The sequence below is a fragment of the Myxocyprinus asiaticus genome, chromosome 21 (genome assembly GCF_019703515.2).
Source record: "Myxocyprinus asiaticus isolate MX2 ecotype Aquarium Trade chromosome 21, UBuf_Myxa_2, whole genome shotgun sequence".
In the NCBI taxonomy this organism is placed as follows: domain Eukaryota; kingdom Metazoa; phylum Chordata; class Actinopteri; order Cypriniformes; family Catostomidae; genus Myxocyprinus; species Myxocyprinus asiaticus.
Genome location: NC_059364.1, coordinates 17,321,587 through 17,349,456, shown reverse-complemented (window position 1 = coordinate 17,349,456; position 27,870 = coordinate 17,321,587). Strand labels below are relative to the sequence as shown.

General features: G+C 38.2%; 1 protein-coding gene across 4 annotated transcripts; it reads left to right on the top strand.

Moving 5' to 3' along the window:
• Positions 1-1,484: 1,484 nt before the first annotated feature.
• On the top strand, positions 1,485-23,719 carry LOC127412159 (hypoxia-inducible factor 1-alpha-like). 4 transcript variants are annotated; one of them, XM_051648296.1, is made up of 15 exons: positions 1,485-1,666; positions 9,445-9,635; positions 9,815-9,960; positions 11,975-12,059; positions 12,123-12,235; positions 12,340-12,539; positions 13,332-13,438; positions 13,549-13,696; positions 13,939-14,219; positions 19,455-19,687; positions 20,444-20,548; positions 20,776-21,008; positions 21,138-21,240; positions 22,710-22,818; positions 22,942-23,719. In XM_051648296.1, the coding sequence occupies exons 1-15, from the start codon at positions 1,638-1,640 to the stop codon at positions 23,103-23,105; spliced, it is 2,247 nt and encodes a 748-aa protein (XP_051504256.1). In that variant the 5' UTR covers positions 1,485-1,637; the 3' UTR covers positions 23,106-23,719. The 4 variants fall into 4 exon arrangements, with proteins under 4 accessions (XP_051504256.1, XP_051504255.1, XP_051504254.1 ...); XM_051648295.1 differs by having other exon boundaries at positions 11,975-12,235; positions 20,444-20,494; XM_051648294.1 differs by having other exon boundaries at positions 11,975-12,235.
• The last annotated feature ends 4,151 nt before the right edge of the window (positions 23,720-27,870 follow it).

The following is a 27,870-nucleotide window of genomic DNA, read 5'->3' as shown; positions in this document are numbered from 1 at the left end:
GACCAGAAATGCAAGCTCAAGCGAAGAAATTTCGTGCTATGCGGCGGAGGAAAGTTGAAGTTTGGTGAACTTTGAAATGCATATCCAGATGACAAGAAGACGTGAGACCAATATAAGATCAAAACATCACACACTGACCTCTTGTCTCAATGTAAAGGTTACATATTTCCAAGCTGCATATTTTTATTTTGTTGCTGGAAATTGAGTTAGACTGTATATTCTAACATTTTGCATATAATATTATTTGGGATTTATTATTTGTTAAAAGCAGAAGCCCTCGTGCATGAGATACACTGGTCCGGTGCATTGACTGAAATAATTCAGCGTAGCCTACTCAAAGCCTAGTGTGGCCGGGGCTTTAGGCCACAACCACACTAATCATAGTTTTCCAAAGTATGCAGTAATGGAAAGCGTTTTCGAAATGCCCCATTTTCGGTGGAGGAAAATGCTTTAAGTGTTCTAGAGGTATAAACATAGTGAAATCAATGCGTTTTCAAACAAAAAGGTATTAGTGTGGATGTTGATCAATGGCATGCTCTGTATAAAGCCACGTCCACACTAATACGTTTTCCTTTGAAAACGCATTAATTTTGCGATGTTTACGCCTCTAATAGGCCTACACACCAAAGTAGTTTGGTTCCTCCACCAAAAACAGAGCTTTTTGACCTTATTCACAGTAAAGCACGTAATTTTTGACGGGAATGAAGACAAGGCTGTGAGGGATAGACGTACAGACTTTTCAGTGGGGTTTACTATTGTTTAAAGTGTGTTTTGGATCGTTCTGCAGACGAAACATTGAAGAGAAATAAACACCTTTTCAAAACATTGCAGTAGTCAAAAAAATAAAAATAAAATAAATAAATAAAAACTACAGAAAACATGAGTTTTGGAAAATTAGATGTGATCTTGGAGCTTTATATAGGCTATGCATGCTATTGAAGAGACTGAAAGTTTTCCCACACAGCCTCGTTTTCATTCCCGTCAAAAATCAAACGTGGCCCTACTGTGAATAAGGTTTTTACTCAGGAAAATGATGACGTTAGGAAACTGAAAACAAATTAGTGTGGATGTGGAAGTTATATAAATGTCCTACATCACATCTAATTTTCACAACTCCTGTTGTTGTAGATGTTTTTTTGGCTACGGTTTTCTTTTTTTTTTTTTTAAATGTTTTGTCAGTGGAACGATCAAACACAATGTAAACAGCTGTTCAGTTCATTGATTTCTTTCCCTCACAGCCTCGTTTTCAGTCCCGTCAAAAATATGGCGCCACTCTTATAATTTTTATAAGATCCAATTATCTTTAACATCAAAAAGCAGCGAGCGCTGGGCTGCTTACGGTAGCACTTTTCGCGCGTAAATGGTCGCTACTGAAGGATCAGTTCAAGTGCCAAATATATCCACGCTCGAGCGCTGCGCGTTCCCGAATAGTCCAAGGCATGTGACTGCGCGACCACGAGATCAGTCACAGGCAGATGCGGAGAAAGCGACGGATGACACGGCGAACCATCACTTCAACTTAATTCAACTTTTAGAAGCGAACACTAGAACTCCGGTTGGATATATTCTATTGCACTCTTTATTAATTAAAGCGTGCGGGGGATTTGCAAAGGTGTTTTGTTTAGTGTCGTTTGACCATGGATACAGTCGCACCTGGGAAGAAAAGGTAAACGCGTCATTTGCACAATTTCAAAGGGACCAGCATGATTTCTATCACCACTTTCTGTTTAAATATTGGATTTTTGTCAAAATGATCTTTGTCATCCTTTTTGCCATCTGTTTGTCGTTGCTGTCAGCTCTCTCTCTCTCTCTCTCTCTCTCTCTCTCTCTCTCTCTCTCTCTCTCTCTCTCTCTCTCTCTCTCTGTGTGTCAATAATTTCCACCAGATAACCTGTTGTCACATTTATAATTCAGACCTCTTTTATGCTGCAAGAAGGAAACTATGTTATTTTCTTCCACGACGACTGGATGCTTTCACAATTTTTCTGGAGTTTGCAAGATTTGTAGCTACCTTAAGACTAATATAATCGGTTACAGAAAAACAATAAAGAAGTATGAACAACAGAAAAGTGAAAGAAAATCATGCACTTTCGAGACTAGAGGCAGTGTGAATGCAGATAGAACTGGGTTTTCTTTTTATTAGAGAATAAAATTAGAGAATTGTGTATATCTTTTTTATTTTTATTTATTTATTTATTTATTTTTTGCTGTCTATTCTACGTGGTTTTATTGCACATGCTCAGTGCTGAGGGATTTCATATGAACCCGGTGAACCTCCGCATCACTCTCATAGCGGGTTTGATTTATTATCCCTCCCTTTAACAATCAACCTGATCACTCAGGAGTCCTATTGGAAAATACAGTTTAGTGCCATTTTAATAAAAAGAAGCCACTGATGTAAAGAACACATTTATAACCCCTCTTTTCAATCTGACAATTTTGGTTCTTTGGAGGAGAATTTAAAAGAGCATAGTTCAGGTAGTTACAATTTAGTTGACATTGCTTTGTCCATGTTAGACATATTACATGATAATATAATGAATTATACCATTATACCACTACAGCGTTTAATTCCAAGCAGCTTCAGAAAATAATAAATTAATTATAATTAAATTGTTGATCATTAACTACGTGATCAATTGTTCATTAGCACAACTCAGTACTTGCATTTGTAATTACTCTGTAACATGATCACTGTTATGTAAAGTGTGACCAGATTTAGGAAGGTGAGGGCTACAGTTTTGCTCTCCTCTCCTCTGAAAGCCCTCTGCAGAGATGTCGGTGTTTTGCACTGGATCAGTTGACACCTCCTCTCAGCTCTATGGTAAAGGTCCCCTGTGTGCTATCAGTTTGTGGCCTGTCTTTGCTGTCATTCCTGGGGGTGTAAAACGAAGCTGAGAAAGGTTAGACTGTTTCTGCTCTAATCAAACCAACCATTCGTCCTCTTACAAACCGAATTCTTAAACAGAAGGGACTTTATTATCAGACAGCTGATGAAGGATGTTGACCTTTACTTGAATAATGTCCTTGTGTGAATCCTGTAATTGGCCTTCTAATGGAAGAGATTGTAAGTATGGATGTCATTAACAGATCTGTGCAACACACTCTCTCAGTGAAATCATCAGGATTCGAACAACTTTTCTAAATTTGGCTAATTCATATGATATCGTGCGACTGCACTCGTTTGAATTACTACGACTTCCACTACAGATGTCCCTGGACATCGTTTCCATCTAATACGTGACAATTACTTGCTTCTGTCACACACAACAGCTTCCTATCATGTTTACACACTCTACTGATTGGTTAAGTTTAGATAAGGGGTTTGGGTAAGGGCATAATATTAATAAGCATGTCCTTAACACCTCGTGTGCGGAACTTGTGCTTACTTTCGCATTAGACATCCGGGAATTTGCATGTGATGAAGTCATATGAGTTTATGTAAACTACATCGTGCGAGATCATACGAAAAAGCCAAATCGTGTTATAAATGTGTAATGACCACATGATGGTAAGATGTTCTCAGAGTTTCGTGAGAGCTTTAAAGGATAGGATAATGGCATTAACCTAGATTCCACTGAAAAGCCGGTGTGATCTAATGACACACACCTTTCTCACACACACAATGCAAGCCTCTACTCAAACTGTCAAGAAGTTCCAAGAGAGAATATTAAACATAATTTCATGCAGGGGCACTGCAACCGTTATAACTGTGTTGCTTTACAGCCATTGGTTCATACTAATGGTCAAGGTTGTAAATAGTGGAGATGCAATAGGTTGAAACATTTTCCTCTGTTGCCACTGCAAGAGTGTATTTGCACTGTCCTTGCTGAAATATTTAGGCCATAGTAAGAGCGCCTTATGTGTGTGTTATGAATAATTAATCATGTAGTACCCTGCAGGAATCCATTTGTACTGGTCAGAGGGAGAGAAAACAGTGCAGGTGAGTGACAGAAAGCTTATTGGATCATTATTATTAAAACATGCTGAGGGCACAGGTCAACTCACAGAGGGGGTTTTTGATCATACTAAAGGCGCCTGTCTGCTCTCCACAGTCTGGCTAAGGCTTCTGAGATGTCTGGAATTCTAGAACATTATATCAGAATTCTAGAGTGCTACTTCTAGTATCTCTTAGATTTCCGCCTGTTTGTCAGAGCATACATGCTTAACTGCTGGTGTTTCTTGTGAGAGATGGGTTTAAATTAGTATACAAGTATCTTTGGAACAATTTTAGTTTATAAGTATTTGTTTGCACAGCTCTTAAGCCTGGTTTTAATTAAGCTCTCTTATGTGTGTTCAGATCACTTGTAGAATGGTTGGGTAATAACCCTTGGGAGTTTTTTTTTTTTTTTGCTGCATGATGGCCTTATTTGGTGTTTTAATGTTCTCTCAAGGGGAAGTTGTGATTAGTTAATTGTTTCATAGTGGTACTATTGTGTTCAGGTGATGCACATGGTATATACTAATGGTACATTTTCCATTAAAGTTGAGATCACACACACTAACCTAAACCAGAGATCTGCATAATGTTGCTATGATGCACATTTGTGTGTGTGTGTGTGTGTGTGTTTGTGCATCACTAACAGATCTTTTTTTCATCTTCCATAGCTTGGTGCAGCAAAACCTCACTATTCTCTTCAGTCTTAAAGTATTTACTGATAATGATCAAACAGGTGGAGTGATTCAGAGAAACAGACAGGAAGCGTGGTGAAACAGCTGGTGGTTTCTATAGCACTCTGCTATATTCGTCTCATAGGCTGACCGGCACCCTGACGCTCTATCTGCACTGAATCAGTGAAGTGTGGAGACCTCAAAATGAGCTCTAAGAGGTCAAGTGTGTTTGTCTGTTTATGTGTAAGCTTAACATTGTGTAATGCATTTATATAATGACTCATGAGGGACCATAAGAGAGATAGAGATATAGACAAATAGGGCATTTTCAATTTAAAGCAAAATCTACTGGTTCATTTACAGTTAAAGATGAAGTGTGTTTCTGCGCTAGTGTGTTTCTGAAGTCCGAAGTGTGTTTCTTCCATCACCAAACTGAGTTACAAATATAATCACTATAATAATAATGTTTTCAAACAAGTTTCTTGAACTGTCCCTCCATTTTTCATTAGTTGGCAAAACAGATTGTGTTGTTGAGCCAGTGTTGCTGTGTTGGGCTGGTTGGGATGCTCAAACAAATAGAGCATGTTTTATAGCGCCACAGAGCCAAAGCGTTTACACTTTTCTGGGAAGTCAACCTAAAAATGTCTTAATTCTAGTTGTCTCTCCATATTTAGCTGGGATAAAAGAAAGTATTTTATATATAGACCATTTCAAGGGCTATTAGTCGGTTTAAGGAAGTGACGTCTTTGTCCATTGAACATTTCCGGCTAATTGTCAAACTCATTCAAAACAACAGCAGGAGGCGCTTCATTCACAGTAACTTTAACAAGTTTAACGTTACTATGATTGTAATAAAATGTGATTATTAAAATGTGGACCATGTTGTTTGGTGGCTTGATGCTCCCTGGATGCCTGGAACTAACGGAAATTAAAGTGTTTCGATTTTCGAAAAAGCAACCACAAATGGACGCATGAACCACTGCAGTACAACAATGTTAGCAGACATCTTATCTCTGGTAGGTGAATTATATTTTTTCCAACTAATAGTAAGTTTGACAGGTAGAGTTTAGCTGGCTAATTAAGTCAGAGTATTTCTTTATGGGCTCTAAAAGTAACTATGGATGGCTCCCATTATTAGAATCAGAATCAGAATCAGAATCAGAATGAGCTTTATTGCCAAGTATGCTTACACATACAAGACATTTGTGTTGGTGACAGAATCTTCTAGTGCACAAATAATACAACAACAAGACAGAGATAATAAAAAATATAGAATAAAAATATAAAGCGAATAGAAAATATAAGTATATATAGAAATACATAATAAGACAAAAAATATATACAGCTCTGGAAAAAATTAAGAGACCACTCAAAATGTTAAATCAGCATCTCTAGATGTATGGCAGCCATTCCATTCCAGTGTCTGTTGAAAATTATGAGTGGCAAAAAATCACCCAACAGCAATGTGAAAGACTGGTGGAAAGTGTGCAAAGACGCATGAAAGCTGTGATTGGAGATCAGGGTTATTCCACCAAATATTGATTTCTGAACTCTACCTAAGTTAAAACATTAGTATTGTGTTGTTTATAAATTAATATGAACTTGTTGTCTTTGCATTATTCGAGATCTGAAAACATGAAACTTATTTTTTGTTATTTTGACCAGTTGTCAATTCCTGCAAATAAATACTCTAAATGACAATATTTTTATTTGGAATTTGGGAGAAATGTTGTCAGTATTTTATAGAATAAAACAAAAATATTCATTTTACTCTAACACTTTCCTATAAATAGTAAATCCAGAAAAACTGAGCATTTGGAGTGGTCTCTTAATTTTTTTCCAGGATATGTTGGATAAATATAAATAGACTAAGCTATGTATTGCACATAGTTATTGCTCAATGGGGCAGTTTAACTGTTCATGAGATGGATAGCTTGAGGGAAAAAACTGTTCTTGTGCCTGACAATTCTGGTGCTCAGTGCTCTGTAGCATCGGCCAGAAGGCAACAGTTCAGAAAGGTAGTGGGCTGGGTGAGTGGGGTCCAGAGTGATTTTTCCAGCCCATTTCCTCACTCTTGAAGTGTACAATTCTTGAAGGGAGGGCAGGGGGCAACCAATAATCTGCTCAGCAGTCCGAACTGTCCTTTGTAGTGTTCTGATATCCGATTTCAGACAGTTATTGAAGTGCAGAGGACAGACTTGATGACTGCTGAGTAGAACTGTATCAGCAGCACCTGTAGCAGGTTGAACTTCCTCAACTGGTGAAGGAAGTACAACCTCTGCTGGGCCTTTTTCACAACGGAGTCAATGTGGGTCTCCCACTTCAGGTCCCGTGAGATGGTAGAGCCCAGGAACCTGAATGAATCCACTACTTCCACAGTGTTGTTCATAATGGTGAGCGGGGTCAATGTTGGGGTGTTCCTCCTAAAGTCCACAATCATCTCCACTGTTCTGAGCGTGTTAAGCTCCAGGTTGTTTTGACTGCACCAGACAGCCAGCTGTTCAGTCTCCCTTCTGTATGCAGACTCATCATCATTCTGGATGAAGCAGATGACAGTAGTGTCATCTGCAAACTTCAGGAGCTTGACAGAGGGGTCCTTGGTAGTGCAGTCGTTTGTGTTCATTATAAATAAATCTGTGCGAGTCATTTACATTTATAGTCATTCAGCAGGCGCTTTAATCCAAAGTGACAAATAAGAAACTTACAAACAATTTGTTGTACAAAAGTCAACAATATCTGCAGTATCGCACTGCCAAGTTCTCAGAGTAGCCACAGTAGTATAGAAGCTACCGCAGAAGAAAGAGACACACAAGGAAACCCTTAACTTGTCTGCAAGTCACGCGCTTGCAGCAGCAACAGCTTCACTGATTATAACAGGAGCGATCCAGTATTTCCAATCTTGCCGCTGAGGAAATAATTGTAAGCATCTAAACTACGATACCCTTTCATCGTCTCTCTCGTGTAGACGCGCTCAGTATCAACAACATGTCTGTGTAAGTCATGTAAATGTTTGATGTTCTTTGAGAACATTTGTTGACTCAGAGTCTTATGTAAAGGATCCAGTTATGACACCTCAATGTTTATTTTCAGTTTTTGCACATATCTCGTTTGTTCTGTTTTAGCTAGACTCTAAAAGTATGCGCTAGTCATTTTATTTTGACAGTTCTGGGTTATAAAAATGCAGCTACTGGAAATACTTAAGGGTCAGACACGCGTAGTAGCATTCTAATTCCTTTGTTATTGTTGACGTCCTTGAAATGGTCTATATAGGATATAGTATAGTACACGTTCAATATATATATATGTGTGTAAGGTTGACTGCTTTGGCACTGTAAAAGCAGGTCTATCATGATTCCATTCATGAATCCTGAAAGAGTCATAGAGAGAGAGGAAGTATAAATTAAGGAGTTGATTAAACTCTGTTGACATCTCTGGCAGAACCTTAACTAGTCTTGTCCATGAATGTTTTATGAGCATTGGCTTTTCCATCTTCACCCTGAGAACAGCTCATAGCAAACATGGTGATGTCAGTAACTGTACAGAGGGATCTTTGTATGAAAGTGGTTTTACCTGCTGTGTGTCCAGTAAGTCTCTGTTAATAAGGTGACTGTCTTCAGTGTAGGAGTAACTAAATGATTCAGCTGTAGCCAGTGCACCCCCCCGACCCCACACAACACAACACTACACAGTACAGCTCCACATGACACAACATTACAAAACAATATACAGCATCACCCCTTAGGGATGATCTGTGATAATGGAGTGTTTTATCGAGGGCAAAATGTCACTCCATCTGTTGCTCACAGGTAGTCAACATTAGGGATGGGCAGATTGATCCTAATGTATCGATTATTCCGATACTGATGTTGTATCAAAAATATCGATCCTCACACAAAAATATTGAAAAAAAAAACCAAACAAACAAACAAACAAAAAAAAAACACATGGTTTTACTAGTGAAACCATGGTTAATTTTTGTAAGGGTAAACAGAATTTTCTGTTTAGGCTCACAAATTAAAAAAAAATTACAAAATAAAATAATGACGAATTATGACTAAAAATAATATTTTTAAATGACCCATTTTATCCCAAGAAATCGCAAAAGAAAATCTATTTAATAGAAGTATCAGTACTGGTATCGACGATATTGGACTTGAAATTACTGATATCGGATCGAAAAGAAAATAAGTGGCATCGCCCATCCCTAGTCAAAATCGCTGCTATAATCTAGTTAATCAATTTGTTAGTCTTCACAACTAAAGGGAGGGTGAAATCAGTGAATAGTAAATGACTGCTGGTGGGCAAAATGTGATAATTAGGGCTTCATTCCTCTATTGTGATTTTTGGTCCATCACAGAATCCATCTGTCTTTCTCATAAATACTGTAACATGACCTCTCTAATGCCATTGATTGCCCTTTTGTTCAGTTTTTTTTACCTTTTTCTGTTTTTTTTTTGTTTTGTTTTGTTTGTTTTGGCAAATATCAGATTTAACCTGAATAAACCTAGCAAAACTGTCTGGGCACAACAGAATATTAACAACAGTAGATTTATGGCTAGATTATCTGTTTTAGCAGCACTGAGTGTGTGAGATTATTGCCCTACGTAAATCTCACATGTATGAACTTGGCTTCTTCATACTTTGTCTAGTATTTGCAGCTGGTGTGTATGCTGTGGAATTGCAGCCATTTCTACGCACCTGACTGTATATTACTCTATCAGGATTATAGATTTATAATGTATTTGGCTGTGCAGCACACAGGTTTGTATGTGTCTGTGCTGAAGGCATTGACAACGCAGGCCCCTGATGGTGGTTTGTCTTTGTTTGTGGCAGGGTCAGTTCGGAGCGAAGAAAGGAGAAATCTCGGGATGCTGCACGCTTTCGAAGAGGAAAAGAGTCAGAGGTGTTCTATGAGCTGGCCAAAGAACTGCCCTTCCCACTCAGTGTCACCTCTAACCTGGACAAAGCATCAGTCATTAGACTCGCTCTCAGTTACCTGCGTCTGCGTAAACTACTGGACACAGGTGAGAGATGGCACAGGTGAGAGATAGCGGACAAATGCCAGATGAGTAAGAAAGAGAGATCTATTATGTATTTGAGCTGTGTGTGGATAAGTGTGCCAATTATTTGTTTTTATATTCATAGTGTATTTATTAAGAGCAGTTTCAATCAGTTTTTTTCATGTCTATGTCTCTCTCTGTAGCTGTACTGGGCATGGAGACTGAATTGGAATCTCAATGGAACAGTTCACTTCTGAAAGCTCTGGATGGGTTTCTCATGGTTCTGTCTGCTGATGGTGATATGGTCTACCTGTCAGAGAATGTCAGCAAGTGTCTGGGCCTTCCGCAGGTGATGCAATTTTGATTTAAAGGCTATTTCAGACATAACATGCACGTGTTACCACTTTTTCAAAAGTCTGTCACAGAGATCAGAATCGGTGCTTAAGTAAAGCATTAACATACTACTCCAACACTGGTTTACCAAGGACAGTCTCGGTTTTTCAAGGTGCATCCCAGTGTCCCGACAATTCACAAATTCTGTAAATATGTCCCACTGACCTTTTTGTGCTTAGCTACCATCTCTGTTTGTATTTCTCAATAGGATGACATTGCAGAGAAGGAAACCTGTTTCTTTGTCATTGCAGGTTGATTTGCTGGTAGAACTACTTTAATTCTAAATTGTCTTTCGGCATATCAGCTTGCAAAGTATCTGGTTGCCGTAACAATAACTTTTTGCACTTGCTGCCACTCCCTGTCATCAATGAAAGAAGCTTTAAGTAAGCAAGCTAAGCTGCAGAAATGCTAAAATGAAAATGTGTTTTTCAATGACTGGCAGAAAGAGGCCAATCAATTTATTTTCACAACACATGAAAATGTTTTTTTTTTTTTTTTTTTTTTTTACAGAGTACATGAACTTAAATATTATATGTAGAATTATATTTGATAGATTTAGGTTTCAGTGTTCTGAATATTTTGTGTCAAATGTGATGTATCTGCATTTCTACATCATGAGCCATTTTTTACTTGTCTGTGAGCTTGCTTGCATGAATAACCCAATGTTATATCCAGTGTTGGGTAAGTTATTAATGACTTAGTTAATTAATTAATTACTAACTGCTAATTACATCTTCTACAGTGTAATTAGTTTGCTGTACTAATTACTCTGTCTGAAAAGTAATTGCATTACTTATTACTAATTACTTTCTAAAACCCTTATCAACATCGACCAGATGAAAAATATAAGGATAGACATGAAATTGTTCTTTTAATTATTTTTTAAATAAATAATATAAAATCAAATAAATTATTCATGAACTGGCCAAATAATTTAAGGAGGCTGCATTAAATTAGAAAACATAACATTAGACATTATTTTAACATTAGACGTTAAATTAAAATTTTAAATTCACTATTGTTTTATATAGAAATGTTCTATAGTCTATAGACTATTTAACACAATTACATCAGAAGTAACTGTAATTAAATTACTGAAAAATTAAGAGTAATCCCTTACTTTTTCAATTAAAAAGTCATTTAATTACAGTAATTAATTACTTAGTAATGCATTACACCCAACACTGGTTATATCTTAGATGTCCAGACCAAAATATGCGGCCCAGCAGGAAAAGCATGCTAAACAAATCATCTAAAATATTTGTTATCAATTATTGATGATATAATGTTATATATCATCGCAAAGGTAAGGATCTCAACTTCTAATTTTGATTGAGCTTCTAGTCCACTCAGATGCCGAGATATTCGATGAAACAATGGAACACCCATTTTCAGCATGAACTGAAAATGTCTAGACTGAATGTCTATGGACGAGCACATCTGTGAGGGATAAAATGCATTAGAGCACCACCAATATTTCATGTCTAAATATTGTGATAGATGGTGCTGCCATCTAGTGGAATAAAATAAGACTTTGGAGGGAGATAAAGTGAACAGAACCAGAATTACAAGCTTACAAAAATAAAAGAAGATTTATTGGACTTTCTTTCAATTTGGGGGGTTTTCTGAAAAATTAGACCAATTTTTGGCGATTAGTTCACAGTATGTGTAAATGTTGAGCTTTTTGCAAGAGGCAGCCCAAAGATACCCCAGAGTTGAAGAGGTTAAAATATCTGGTCACTCTATCCAACACATTTCATACATTAATCAGGGCTATGTAAAATGTAGAAGAGTCAAAATATGAGAGAGAAATACAAACAATCAGACCTTTTTATTTTTGTTGTAATTACAGACTAGGTTCCTTGACTTAGTTTCAGTCACTAGCTATGAATGTTTAGCCAGGCCAAAACATTTTGAATAATGACATGAGTTATGTGAGTGTCTGTATTAAATTGTTTCATCCTGTGTAGATCGACCTAACTGGACATAGTGTGTTTGAGTTTACTCATCCATGTGACAACGAGGAGCTCAGAGAAATGCTGGCACCCAAGACAGGTAATACTCTCTCTCACACACATACTTATAATCAAACAATCACTTATGATTGTCACCCCCCAGGTGTGTCTAAGAAAGCAAAGGAACAGCACACAGACAGACGTTTTCTGTTGAGGATGAAATGCACCCTGACCAGCAGAGGGCGCACTGTCAACATCAAATCAGCCTCCTGGAAGGTACCACCCCTAACTCATTCAGTCATGGGGGCAAATGTTACTTTGAAAGCATTTGCTGTGAATCTGTATCCATATGTATCCCTATCAGCCTCTCTCTCTGACAGGTGTTGCGCTGTTCGGGCCATATCCACACAGCAGATGGCATTCAGAAGGGTGAATGCGAGGAAAAAAGTGTGTGTTCGACATACCTGGTGCTGATCTGTGAGTCTATTCCCCACCCGGCAAACATTGAGGTGCCTTTGGATTCTAGAACGTTCCTCAGTCGCCACACTTTGGATATGCGCTTCACCTACTGTGATGAGAGGTAAAATCCCAGTGCTCCTTCACAATAACACCTGTCCTGTTGAGAACAAGATTGTTTTAGTCCTAACCAGGCGACACGATAAAGCAACAAGCGATAACCGCTTTCTATTCCACGCATATTTGGAATTTTTGTCCTAACCAAGTACGACAAGCGATAAGTGGCCCAAAATTGTGTCGGTTGCTACACGCTGGGTAGCCCCACCCACAGTGAAATCTCATTAGTCCAGAATCTCATTGCACACGTCTATATATTAAACATCAAATATGTTCTGATTGGTTGTAATTGTGTCATGTTGTGCAGCAGTTTTCCATTGGAATCGCATTGTGCCTGGTTAGTAAAAGAAAAAATACCTTAATCATGTTATCATACTTGAGGCCATTACAGCTAAACAGACTTAATGGTCTTCTTTAAAATGTGTGACAAAAGTAGACTTGTTTGGTTATTAATGTTCAGTTGTTTTTCACTTAAAGAATTATTTAAGTGAACATAGTGATGCATAATCATTCACTTCCATGCACTGACAATTTCCTTCCTTGTTGTAGAGAGAAGTGACTGCTTTGGTACAGCAAGGGTCATTGAACGAATTAGTGAATGAATCTTTTGGAGGGACAGGAATGTTTTTTGGTGAACAGATTTAAAGAATTGAGTTTCTGGGAAGAGTCACAGTCACTAACACTAGACTTGTCAGTTTAGAATCTTTGTTGATCTAGTTTTATGTACCATCTAGTGGTGACTGGTAAAGGTTGCAGTGTCACAGAGCAGTAGGTAACTTGTGTGCATTTGTGTTTGCAGGATCACATATTTGTTGGGTTTTCATCCAGTGGATCTGATGCAGCATTCTGTGTATGAATATTATCACGCCTTGGATTCTGACCGTTTGACCAAAACACACCACAACTGTAAGACCATATAAACAGTCACATGTGATGCCTCCTGAAGAATGCTGTTCACTTATGTAAATCTAAATAAATATATGAAAAAACTTTAGTTTATTTGTCTTTCTTGGCAGTGTTTGTGAAGGGACAGGTATGTACAGGACAGTACCGTCTGCTAGCTAAAGCAGGAGGCTTTGTTTGGGCAGAAACTCAGGCCACTGTGATCTATAACAGTAAAAACTCCCAGCCACAGTGTGTGGTCTGTGTCAACTACATTCTCAGGTGAGACATCACGTATGTGTTTATAAGTGAGTTGACTTGTATACAGCCAAGTGCGCAGTACAAGATTGAAGCTTGCCACCCTTTAATTTGTTTTAAGTCTGTGACTAGTCCACGACAAAACTCCCAGAACATAACGTATTCCCTTCACAGATGGTCTTTTACTTCTTTTTCCCATTTTGTGCAAAAACATATGCATGCCCTTCCTTCATGTTGTTTGTTTGTTCATACTTTTTACTCTGCAGTGATATAGAACAGCCCAAACAAATCCTGTCGCTCCAACAGACCAACGGTACAAAAATAAAACAGGAAGGGGAAGATGAGACAGAAATGGTGAAAGAAGACAAGAAAGAGTCAGGATTCAAGAGTCAAGAGTTGAGAAAAGAGGCGGATGCAAAGGAAGAGGAGTGTGTGGGAGAAGAGCTTTCACCTGTAGTGCTACATGACAATCTAAAGGGGGAGCCAGAGACACTGATAGACCCAGCAGTAGGACACACCGTCCTTACACTGGATATCAACAGCACAGGTCTGTACACCACACAGACTAATGTAAACCAAATCTCTTAGTTGCTCTGACATTGGACCATCAGTTTTGGAAGCTTCAGGGTCATGTACACCACTATTTCCAAACATTTTGTTTTGCCATTAGTACCCCCACAACACCATCAGTAAGGCTCAAGTGACTCAATCCCCTTAATCAACACAAAAACAAAGACTAAACATTATTTAACGTTATCATTAATATGGATTATTATTCATCAATCAGTATTGGGTTGATCTACTGACATCTCTATTAGGGTTGAGCAGGGCTGTAGCAAGGTAGTCTGGGCCTCCTGACTCTATATTGCTCTGGGCCCCTTTCCTATTAAAAATACAGTTTAGAATTTTTTGTGGGGCCCTTCTAGACCCGTGGGCCCCTAGAATCATATCCACCTTTCACCCCACTAGCTACAGCCCTGGGGTTGAATATTGATAAAGATTTCCCGACTCGATTCCGATTCACAAGCTCTCGATTTGAATTCCAATTAATGTCGGTATATTTAAAGAATATTCTGGGTTCAATACAAGTTAAGCTCAATCGACAGCATTTGTGGAGTAATATTGATTACCGCCAAAATTTTATCACCTAAAAATCTGGGTTCCAGTGAGGCACTTACAATTGAAGTAAATCGGGCCAATCCGTAAATGTTAAAATACTCACTATTTCAATAGTATAGCCACTAGATGCAAACAATATGTGTGTTAAAATGATTTTATTGTGATAAAATCACTTACTAACATTTTCTGTGAAAAATTATAGCCAATTTTAAAACTTCGTAGCCATGACTATGTAATGTCAACAAACCCTAAAATGACTGTAAATATGACGATTTAAACAACTTAACTGCTTAAATAATACATGAGTTATAACAGAAGAATTAATGTAAGTGCTTTTATAAAATTATAAGCTTCACATTTCAGCCTTTAAACCCTCCAAAGAATTTTCCCATTCACTTCCATTGTAAGTGCCTCACTGTAACTTCCATTAAGCTTAACTTTTACTGAACCCAGAAGATTTCTTTAAGTTATAATTTCTATTTTGCTAACACACATATATATATATATATATATGCAATTCCAAGACATCATATGGAATACATTGGAGTTTTTTTTTATTTTTTATATATTGTTACTTGTTATTTGTATATATGCATAATTTGTACTGTTTACAAGTATTTAAACTGATCAGACCTTGCTTAGAACAAATGCTAAATCGGCATTGTCTCTTTAAGAATAACGGCAGTGTCTCACAGGAGTGTTGTTTTGGTTGAGTGCAGTCACACAGCCTCTTTAGCGCATCCGTGCTATGTGTGATTAGAATTAGAATTAGTTAGACATTATTCTATGACAAATGGATTGTGTGGATCTCGTCTTTGGACACATTACCAGTACATGGAATGAGTCAAACCAAACTTTTACTCATAAAACACAGTGTTTAACTTCGCGTTGAGTGAGAGATCGATCTTGTGATTTTAAGAATCGATATCGGGATTGCTCAGATGGAGATCACAATTAATCAAAAAATCTATATTTTTACCCATCCCTAATCCCTATTATTTTTAATTTAAGACATTCAGTTTGTTTTATAGGTTCAACAAAGCAAAATCCAATTCTTTTTTGCATACCTGAAACCTGTTTACCTTGGCAATATACGAAAAAGAATACTAGTGTACTGTTTACTGCATACTGTGCAGTATACACTGTAAACTACACAGTTTTTTTTAGATAGTTTCACTGTATGTGAAACAGTATGGAATATGCAATGCTAAACATTTCAAAAAGTAGTATGGTACATTGTTGTCGCATGACCTAAAATTTTTAATTCAGCAAGATATCATGTTCTTGATATCATGTCAAAAATAAATATGATTATTTTGCATTTTAATCAAAATTTGGGTAAATGTTTTTTTTTATATGCATACAGAAAATGTGTATATAGTATAGTATACATGCTGCATACTGCAGAAAATATGGTATATGAGTAGTACATGATTGTGGTGATGGGGGCGTGGCCGAGCGCTGGTTTGTGAATGGGTGACGGGGCCAAGAGGAATGAATGGAAAGGACTCACACCTGTGTGTAATTTCCCTAACAGCTAATCTGTGTTTCATTGAGCGGCGTTGCAGAGATATAAAGGGAGACAGGAAGCCCAGAGAGAAAAGCTGATCCTGAGTGTGTGTACCCAGTTTGACGGAGAAAGAGCAAGGATTTATGTTTGTCTGAAAATCCCTGCCTTCATTTATGTTCTGCTGAAAAGCATATTTTCTTTTGTCTGAATAAAGACTGTATTTGAGACTGAGAATGGCGTCTCCCATTTTCTCTTGTCCGGATTAATTAGGGAAGTGTTAGAGTGGTGCCGAAACCCAGGATTTTTGAGGTAGGTACGCCTTCAAGGAATCCTCACCCTTTGTCGATCTCATCAAGACTCTCGCCAGCATCCACCAAAACCACCATCAGACTTGAGCTGCGTCAGGAGCAGGGGCAGCGCTTCCAGGCCCTCCTGCGTGCTCAAGCGAACGATCAACAGGTGTTGCGGAGCTTAATACCCCAGGCGGAATCTACCAGCGCGACCCCGACTGCACGCCCCGCCAATTCCCACTTCATGAAGATAGGACCAGAAGACATCCCGGAGGCCTTCGTAGAGTTGTATGAGTGGGCGGCGGAAGCATCGGGGTGGTCAGAAACCCAGTAGGCGGTCCAACTGTTGCCGCTGCTGTCGGGAGAAGCCCAGCTGGCCGCACAACAACTCCCCGTCGCCAACCTCCTGGGGTATTAGGACCTGAAGAAAGCCATCTTGCAACAGGTCGGCTGGAGTCTGGAACAACACCAATGGCGCTTTCACTGGCTGATATTTAGCGAGTTTGGCCACCCATTCGCATTCCTCCAGCAACTCTGTGACGCTTGTTACCGGTGGCTGCTGGCAGAGGAGTGTGACGCAGATGAAGTGATAGATCTCATGGTATTGGAACAGCTCATCGCCTGGTTGCCAAGAAGAACCATGGAGTGGGTCCAGTGCCATCGTCCGGCGTCACTAGACCAGGCTGTCCAACTGGTGGAGGACCATCTGGCGGCATACTCAGGGGCTGGCGAGTCCTCTTCTCTCTCTCTCTCTCTCTCTCTCTCTCTCTCTCTCTCGCCCTTCCTCATCTCCCTCCTCCCCTTTTCGTATTCCTGCTCTGTGGAGCTGGGGGTCCCTGGCCCTGAAACCGGTTGTTCGGACCGGAGTTTTCCCAATCCTCCTTTTACCCCTGTGGCTCTCTGCTCTCCCTCACAGATTGGTGACTCCGCAGCCACCGGGGCAGGCATAAAACCTGGGCTGGTCTGCTGGCGCTGTGGGAATCCTGGGCATTTCCAAGACCAGTGCCAGCTGATGGAGGTGGGGGCATTGGTTCAGATTCCTGTCGTGCCACAGGCTACCCCCGATTGAGCTGGGATGTACTGGATACCGGTGAGTATCCAAGGGGCTGCATTTCAAGCCTCGGTGGATTCAAGCTGTAATCAAACCTCAATTCATCAATGCTTTGATCAAAGCGGGCCTTTGGATGCAGCACGGTAGGTGAGGGTGAGGTGTGTGCATGGCAATGTTCACGATTACCCCTTAGTGTCCGTTATTATTCAATTTCGGGGACAAAGCATAGTGTCGAGGCTGCGGTTAGTCCCCACCTCACCCATCCACTAATTTTGGGTATGAATTGGACAGAATTTACAACTTTATTGAGGGGAATTTGTGTGGATGGGTCCTGTAATTAAGTGTATCGGTGTGTGATGGGTGATTCGCTGGCTGGGGAGGAGGAGCCGGTGCCATCTACGTCAGCTCCTCATCAGAATGACTCAAGGAAGGGGGAAGTTGCAGCTTCCCTCGCCCTTAGGGGATTCCCTGCAGGGGATTTCCCTCTGGAGCAGATGCGAGATGAGACCCTTAGACACGCTTTTGACCAAGTGAAAGTGATTGACGGTCAATGCCTCCAGCCAGACATGGCACTCTCATACCCGTATTTTTCGATTATTAATGATCGGTTGTATCGAATGATGCAGGATGCTCAGACAAAGGAAGATACAACCCAGTTGTTGATACCGAAGAGCCGTTGGGAAATGTTGTTCTAGACGGCTCATCATAATCCGATGGCGGGTCACTTAGGGTAAGACAAAACACTAATCCGCCTAATGGCCCATTTCTATTGGCCGGGCATTCGCAGGGATGTTTGCAGGTGGTGTGCGGCATGCAGTGAATATCATCTGGTGAATCCGCTGGCCACTGCAAAAGCACCATTGCGTCCCCTTCCATTGATCAAGGTCCCATTCAAAAGAATTGGCATGAACCTCATTGGGCCATTAGAGCGGACGGCATGTGGGCATCGTTTTGTGTTGGTTCTAGTGGACTACGCAATGTGATATCCGGAAGCAGTGCCTCTATGCAACATTTCAGCTTGTAATATTGCAGAGACACTCTTCAGAATAATCACCCGAGTGGGGATTCCAAAAGAAATCCTCACAGATCAGGGCACAACCTTTATGTCACATACTCTACGCAAACTGTATGAACTATTGGGGATTAAATAGATTCTGGCCAGCATTTACCACCCCCAAATGGATGGCTTGGTTGAACGATTTAATCAGACCATAAAGAATATGATTCGTAAGTTCATGCACGAAGACGCTCAAAAGTGGGACAAGTGGCTCAAGCCCCTATCATTTGCAGTATGAGAGGTCCTGCAAGCCTCCACGGAGTTCTCCCCATTTGATCCTGAGTGTTTTTGTGCCCTGTTTGGCGGAGAAACAGCAAAGATTTATGTTTGGCTGAAAAGCCTCGCCCTCGTTTATGTTCTGCTGAAAAGTGTATTTTTGTTTGTCTGATAAAGACTGTATTTGAGACGGAAAGTGTCGTCACCCATTTCCTCTTGTCTGGATTAATGGGGGAAGTGTTACAATGGTAGTATGCTATTCCAAACCTTTCATTCTATCTATTGGATTTTTTTTTACTTTATTGTGACAAAATTGAATCGTACTTAGAATTTATTCTCAAACTTTGCATGCAACATATTGTATTCTTCTATATGACCTAACATATCTCACAGTTCAGTCAATGAATAACTAGGCATTTATAATATTGTTCAATTGATGCGAAGGTTCATGAATTATTAGTATATAATGTGCATTTAGATCGATTATATAGATGTATGGAGATCTACAAATGTAATGTCCTTCTGTTAAATTCTTGCAGACTCAGCGATCTCTGTGTTGACAGACATTCCTCTCTACAATGATGTTATGTTGCCCTCCTCCAGTGTTCTACTGCCCCTCTCACCCCTCTCTCCTCCTGATGATGCCCTTTGCTCCACCCTACATGATGCTGACACCTCCACAGCTCAAATACAGCCCGACGACTTCTCCTGCCCACAGTCCTCTGCTCCTGGCTCTTCCAGATCCCAGAGGGAGTCTCGTCACAGTTTTACAGTAAACTTTCCTTATACTTGGGTTTTACAAACTTTCAATTCTTTATAGGAGAAACCCGGGCTAGTTGTCGTATGGGGAAGTGGTCACAAGGGCTATATTTCAGTAACTATAAAGTTTTGACTCAAAAGTCCAAATACACAAATGTTTATTGTCTCTAGCAGTGATTTTGTTCATTGGTTTCAAGCCTTAGTTCAAAACTGTCTTAAATAAGAGTAATTTTGTGAATTCTATCCTCCAAACAAAAATTTTAATATCATTATATTTTTGCTATACCTCTTGCAAAAACAAATTAATTAATTAAATAAATAAATAAAATAAACCATGCTGGCATAGATTCAGGCAAGGGTCAGCTATCATTTTAGGGTAGATTTCAACCAGAAAATTTAACCATGTTCTCACAACAATATTATCTTTCATAAATGTCAGGTTGAGGAAACTTTTATACTTTTACATTTTTACTGTTTAATGATTTTTCTTTTTTTAAATGTTTTTTTTTTTTTGTGATTCATAATTGTTTTACTGTTTGTACTTTACTAAAATCCTAAAGTGTGCAAATATGCCCTGCTATTGTTACAAAAGGTCAAAATGTGTTCAATAAACTGTATATGTTTTCTCTACCAAAAGAAATATCCACTAGAGTAAAAAGTGTAACAACTAGCCCCACACTCCCTCGTACTTTTTATAGTATATACATTATAATAAATGTATATTAAATTTGACATGAATAGGTTTTCAATGTTGTTTGTTTATGTTCAGGCTAATCCCCTCATGGATTCAGGATTAAGTAACCAGCTAAAAACAGATCAGGTAGAGAGACTCTTTTCCATGGATATTGAGTCCAAGACACCCTTTATTACCCAGGTAGATGGATTGATCTGGAAAGAGAGCAATAAAAGGGATGGCCTTTATGGTTTTGAGCTTTTCAGAACATTCAAAATGAATGTTTGAACTGTTAACCTGGCTAAAATGAAAATCTGTGGTTTTAAAGTTCTCATGATATAAGCTGTTTGTGTCTATATGTGCTGCAATTCTGTTGCTTTTTGTGAGGTGAATGGTGTTGATGGTGATGGTTTTGATGGTTTATTTAGGCCGTGGGTTTGGATCTGGAGATGTTAGCACCATACATTCCCATGGATGATGATTTCCAGCTTCGGAATCTTTCTCCGGCCGAGTCAGTGTGTTCCAACCCAGGTTCAGCTTTTGAACTGACCCCCTCTAGCTGCACACAAACTTCCCCTTCTGTTTCAACAGCCCCACCAGACTCATTGTGTTGTGATGCTGCTCAGAAGACCTCTGGAACCCCAGATCAGACCAGCAGCAGGTGAGGCCTCATCTTAAGAGAGACTTGTTGTGTTAAGAAGATTTGTGTTTCAAATAAACAGTAAATACAGTCACCTAAGTGATATCTGTTTACTGTTTCCTCTACATTTATCTCTCTGTTGCTTTCAAGGGACACTATTCAAGACATCGATATTTCTTCTAAATGTAAGACCAACCCAAAGCTGCTCAAGAGGAAACTTGAGACCATAACTCTTTCTGAAGCAATAAGGCTGGTGAGTGTGAGGATCAGTGTGTATCATTGTTGCATATTCTATAAATTGGAGTGTTGCATTTTAAACCTGGCCTGAAACAATATGTGTATAGTATAGTACAATGTTACTGTATTTACATACTTTGTTATGATGCTTACATTACAAAGCCATTAAAATAATATTTATTGCTTTGCATAAAAATTTGCTTTATTAATTAAATTTTACATACATTTTAATGTGGGAGGGATGATGAAACATTAGCTGGATTTAACATCTTAACTTTAGCTTTGGTTGATGTTAACTGAATATTGTATTTAAACAGGTTTGGGGAGGAACAGAATACATGTATCAGGATTACATATTTAAAATATAAAATATTAGTAACTGTATTCCACTGCAGTTACAATTTAAATCTTTGGTAATCAGAATACAGTTACATTCAAAAAGTATTTTGATACTGAATGATTACTTTGCATTTTATTGTCATTTGTTCCATTTAATATTTAGTCTATTCAGTTGGAAAAAAATTATCCATATAAATAATGCAATCCAAAGAGTGTTTGAACAGCGGTGAAACACTTTCTTAAGATACATTCATGTGAGCAGACAGAAAGGTAAGTTTGAAGTAAGTTTTGAGCAGCAGAAATCTTATTCTTGATGAGATTTTTTGTATTGTTTTCCTGTAAAAAAATATCTAAAAATTCTTAAACAAGATACAATTGCTTTATCTAATTTAGAAGAAACACTGCATAAGTTATTTAGGTTTTTCAGAGAATGTATTTTTAATATGTGTATTTTGTCTTACTGTACTGACAGATTTTTTTACAGTTAAAACAAGTGAAAAGTGTTGAAGAAGTAATCCAAAGTATTTAGATTGCGTTAGTGCCCTTGAGTAATCTAACGGAATACGTTACAGATTTAATTTTACATGTATTGTATTCTGTAACCCTGTATTTAAATAAGAGCTGTCAGAATTAATGCGTTAACGCATGCAATTAATTACATTTTAATGCGTTAATTTTTCTTAATCGCGATTAATGCATTTACGTTCATACAACATAAACACTTGTTGGGAGGGCGGAACCTTTGTAATGTGTCCACCTGGAGTCATTACACTGACCCACAAGCCACAAACACACACACAACAGTGCTTCCTTGTCAGTGATAAAAGGCAATGTTTGGAAAATGTTAATAAAGCATTATATTGTTACATATTGTTTTGTTTTCTTTCGAAAGATGGAAATAAATGCATTTTGACAGGAAAAGAATTATATATGGTATAAAATTTCAGCATTTTCAAAATCTGCGATTAATCAAGATTAACTAAAAAAAATTATGCGATTAATCACGATTAAAAAAATTATCAGCTGACAGTATTAATTTTAAAATCAGTTTTTATGTATGAATAATACTATTTGTTACTGTAAATATGGCAATATTCTATTCATGTATGTAAGGAGAGTTTATGAGTTATGTGTTTTGTCTCTCAGGGGTCTGTGCTGCAGGTTGTGGCTGATTTACCAGAGAAAAAAATCAGAAAGTCAGACACTGCATCATCAGAAGGGCTCCGTCATGCCACAGTACTGCTGCTGCCATCTGGTGTGTCACCATGGAGACCACACTTCAATTTAGGCTTTTCAAAATCCTTTTGAATCTTGTCAGAGCAGTTGCTTTTCATTATACAGTAAGTAATTGCTCTTTCTCCATCTTTCTTTTTCTTAGATGTTGCAAGTAGGTTAATGAGCAGATCGTCAGAGGGCAGGGCCATATATATGCCCCTCCCACAGCTTACCCGTTATGACTGTGAAGTTAACGTACCTGTGGCTGGGCGGCAACACCTGCTACAGGGGGAAGAACTACTGTGTGCATTGGACCTAGTTATTTGAATTACCATACTTCTTCAGATACACCATAATACAACATAAACACAACTATTTCTCATAGATTAAATTTTACTTTTCCAATGATTAGGGAGGGATCAAGAGTCTGTCATCCATTAGCAAGAGACGGCGTAATAAAATCAGCCGGGATGTTTTTGCTTCTATTGAGTAGATGGTTAATACATGCTGGACATTGAAAACAAAAGACTTCTAATATATTAATAATAAATGAAGAAAGAAATGTACAACAGAATTCACAAAGCTATTATGAGCTGAGCTCTTATAGATTAGATATACGCATACAGAGAGGAGAATATTATTTTGTATTCTTTACAAGATTGTATTTTGTGCTTAGAAACAGTCACACAACTGAAAAGGGGTTTTCTTGCACAAATGACATGAATTACCAGCAGCTTATTCAGAAAATGTTTTTCTTTTAATTAGCACTGCTGTTTTATAATTACTTTAAAGGTATGTCTAAATGTTCCTTGTTGTCTTTGTTCAGGGATCTATGTGTCTTATATGTAAACATATATATACAGTACATCGAAATAAAAGACTTCTAATATATATATATATATATATATATATATATATATATATATATATATATATATATATATATACACCGATCATCCACAACATTAAAACCAACTGCCTAATATTGTGTAGGTACCCCTCGTGCCGCCAAAACAGCGCCAACCTGCATCTCAGAATATTTGTCAGTTAGAGCCAGTCTGGCCATTCTCTGTTGACCTCTCTCATCAACAAGGCATTTCCTTTCCCCTGAACTGTCGCTCACTGGATGTTTTTTGTTTTTAGCACCGTTCAGAGTAAATCCATGCGATTATCTAATCAACCAATCATGTGGCAGCAGTGCAGTGCATAAAATCATGCAGATACGTGTCAGGAGCTTCATTCAGTGATTTGGAGCATGGCATGATTGTTGGTGCCAGATGGGCTGGTTTGAGTATTTCTGTAACTGCTGATCTCCTGGGATTTTCACACACAACAGTCTCTAGAATTTACACCGAATGGTGCCAAAAACAAAAAAAACGGAAATGCCTTGTTGATGAGAGAGGTCAACACAGAATGACCAGACTGGTTCGAAATGACAAAGTCTATGGTAACTCAGATAACCGCTCTGTACAATTGTGGTGAAAAGAATATCTCAGAATGCTATTCTGAGATGCGGATTGCCGCTGTTTTGGTGGCACAAGGGGGACGTACACAATATTAGGCAGGTGGTTTTAATGTTGTGGCTGATCAGTGCCTGAACCCTGACCGATTCTCTCATATTACCGAATTGCAAATGGTACACTGAAATTTCATTCTGATTGGTATTTTATTTTAAAACACTGAAACTCAGTTATTGTAAGGTGACATTGTTTTTTTGTTGGGAAATATTTTTATGAAAAATAAAAAACTGAAATATCTTGCTTGCATAAGTATTCAACCCCTACACATTAATATTTGGTCGAGCAACCTTTTGCTGCAATAACTGCATTAAGTCTTTTGGGGTACATACAGTATGTACCAGCTTTGCACACAATGACGAAGTGATTTTGGCCCATTCTTCTCAGCAGATGGGGGGGCCTGGGTAGCTCAGTAGTAAAGATGCTGGCTACCACCCCTGGAGTTCACTAGTTTGCTAGTTCAAATCCCAGGGCATGCTGAGTGACTCCAGCCAGGTCTCCTAAGCAACCAAATTGGCCCGGTTGCTAGGGAAGGTAGAGTCACATGGGGTAACCTCCTCATGGTCACCATCTCCATGGCAACATGCTCAACAAGCCACATGATAAGATGCATGGGTTGACAGTCTCAGACGCAGAGGCAACTGGGATTCATCTTCCACCACCCAGACTGAGGCAAATCACTCTGTGACCACAAGGACTTTAAAGCACATTGGGAATTGGGCATTCCAAATTGGGAGAAAAAAGGGGAGAAACAAATTTATAATAATAAAAAATTATTCTCAGCAGATTTGCTCAAGGTTGTTCAGATTGCTTGGGTGATGGACTGCAATTTTCAAATAGTGCAACAGATTCTCAATAGGATTGAGAGCAGGACTTTGACTGGGCCACTGTAGGACATTTATCTTTTTGTTCTTGAGCCACTCCTATGTTGCTTTGGCCTCGTGCTTGGGATCATTGTCATGCTGAAATGTGAATTTCCTCCCAAGCTTCAGTTTTTTAGTGGACTGAAGCAGGTTCTCTTGCGGTATTTCCCTATATTTTGCTCCATCCATTCTTCCTTCAATTCTAACAAGATGCCCAGTCCCTGCTGATGAGAAGCATCCCCACCGTGTGATGCTGCCTGTAGGGATACTTCACTGTAGGGATGGTGTGTCTTGAGGCATAGGAAGTGTTAGGTTTGCACCACACATAGCACTTTGAGTTTTGGCCAAAAAGCTCTATCTTGGTCTCATCTGACCACAAAACCTTCTCTCACATCGCAGCTGGGTCACTCACATGCTTCCTGGCAAACTCCAGACATGCTTTCAGATGGTACTTTTTGAGTAACGGCTTATTTCTTGCCACCCTCACATACAGGCCAGCATTATGCAGTGCTCTTGATATGGTTGACTGGTGCACCATTTCTCCACTCCCAGCCACTGAACTCTGTAGCTCCTTCAAAGTGATTGTTTGCCTCTCTGTGGCTTCTCTCACAAGTCTCCTTTTTGTTAGAGTGCTGAGTTTTGAGGGACGGCCTTTTCTTGGCAGTACCTGGGTGGTGTGGTACAGCTTCCACTTCCTGATTATTGATCCAACTGTGCTATGCATTTTTATTACTTTATCTCTAACTTCTATGGAATGCTCTTTGGTCTTCATTTTTCTTCAGATTCACAGCCTGACCAATGATCCTTCAACAATGGGTTTTTTTTATCCAGAAAAGGTGACTTTAATGATTCACAGGTGGATGCCAATGGTAAAATAATTGTGTCCTCGTTAGGGCAATTTCTTTCATCGGTGTAACCTGGCAGCTTCCACAGCACAGGGGTTGAATACTTATGCAAGCAAGATATTTCAGTTTTTTTTTAATATATATTTATATATATATTTCCCAACATAAAACCAATGTCACCTAACAATATTTGATTTTGAGTTCCAGTGTTTTAAAATAAAATATTAATCAGAATGAAATTTCAGTGTACCATTTATAATTCTGTAATATGAGAGAATTGGTCAGGGGTCTGAATACTTTTGCAAGGCACTGTATATATATATATATATATATATATATATATATATATATATATATATATATATATACTGTATATGTATTGTAATACCTAAAGTGGCTGTTATTTTAATCTGTTGTACTGAAATATACGGAGTTAAGTGACATTTGAGAATAATCTGCATATTGGTAAATTACCAGTCTAATTAGGAATCAGTTTTGTGATTTACACTACCATATGACAGAATCTAACTACCTTGATGTTGAAAATATTACTTATACTATTATTATTATTATTGCTTGAGAATTCTATGAAGTTAAATCTATGAATACACTACCGGTCAAAAGTTTTGAAACACTTACTCATTCTTTATTATAATTTTTTTTTCTTTTTTTTTTTTTTCACATTTAGAATAATAGTAAAGTCATCAAAACTATGGAATAACATAAATGTAAAAATCCAAAATAAATAAAAAAATGTGTTATATTTTAGCATCTTCAAAGTAGTCACCCTTTGCCTAGATTTTGCAGAAATGTACTCTTGACATTTCCTCAACCAACTTGAGGTATTACCCTGGGATGCTTTTTAAACAGTATTGAAGTAGTTCCCATCGATGTTGGGCCCTTATTGGATGCTTTTCTTTATTATTTGGTCCAAGTCATCAATTTCAAAAAACTTTTTTTTAATTTTTATTACATTTTAGTTTTATAATGAAATAAATTAATATGGTGGCACAATTATATTTTTGTCTAAATTTCAAACATTGAATGCGTTTAAGGCATACGCCTTCAGATCAAAAGATTTTTAAGATCATGAGAAACATTTCAGTCAAGTGTTTCAAAACTTTTGACCGGTAGTGTATATACAGTATAGGGCATTACAAGTAAACTTCTCTTGACTTTTTCTACACTACCAGTTTCCTGCATTAACAGTGGCATATGGGAAACTGATAAGATGTGGTATAACCCCTAGTGTCTGATCTTTGTAACTGTCCTTATGTGTCTCTTTCTGTGTCATGTCACATTGTCTTAAATAAATTGTAATGTCTGTGACAAATAAAAAGAGTGTTTTTCAAGAACATTCAGCTTACAGATATCAATGTGTGGTCCTAATAACCAACACTGAAAGCCTTTTAAAGAAGAGATGATAGATATAAGGAAATTATAAAGAGTTAAACTGAAATAACTAAAGCACAATTGTAGCTGCAAAGATGTCACAAAGGTAAATTGCAATTTAGAAGAACACATTAGAATTTAAACCCAACTGTACATCAAGACAGTTTTACCTTTGGAACAACCGAAGGATACCTTTAACCTGCAAAGGAAAGTTTTCTGTAGTCAATTTTGAAGATCATTTTATATTGTTAGACGTTTCTGTTATTTTGTCTATTGTCATGTTGAAAACGGAGTGTGTCTGTGATATTTGGATGGATCGTTTGTTATTTCTGTATAACCTCTTGAGGATTGCCAGATTTGGAATGTGAAAAGCACAGAGAAGTTATTATGTCTGAAACAGAGCAAAAGTTGAAGGCCTTACATTTTAAATATAAATTGATTATTTTCATGATTCAAATTTTATTTTTTAGCTATA

Coding starts and splice junctions, on each gene's coding strand:
- LOC127412159 (XM_051648294.1), top strand. CDS start 1,638: ATGGATACAGTCGCACCTGGGAAGAAAAG. Junction 19,688..20,443: donor AGTCTCGTCACAGTTTTACA/GTAAACTTTCCT, acceptor GTTTATGTTCAG/GCTAATCCCCTCATGGATTC. Junction 21,009..21,137: donor CCAGATCAGACCAGCAGCAG/GTGAGGCCTCAT, acceptor GTTGCTTTCAAG/GGACACTATTCAAGACATCG.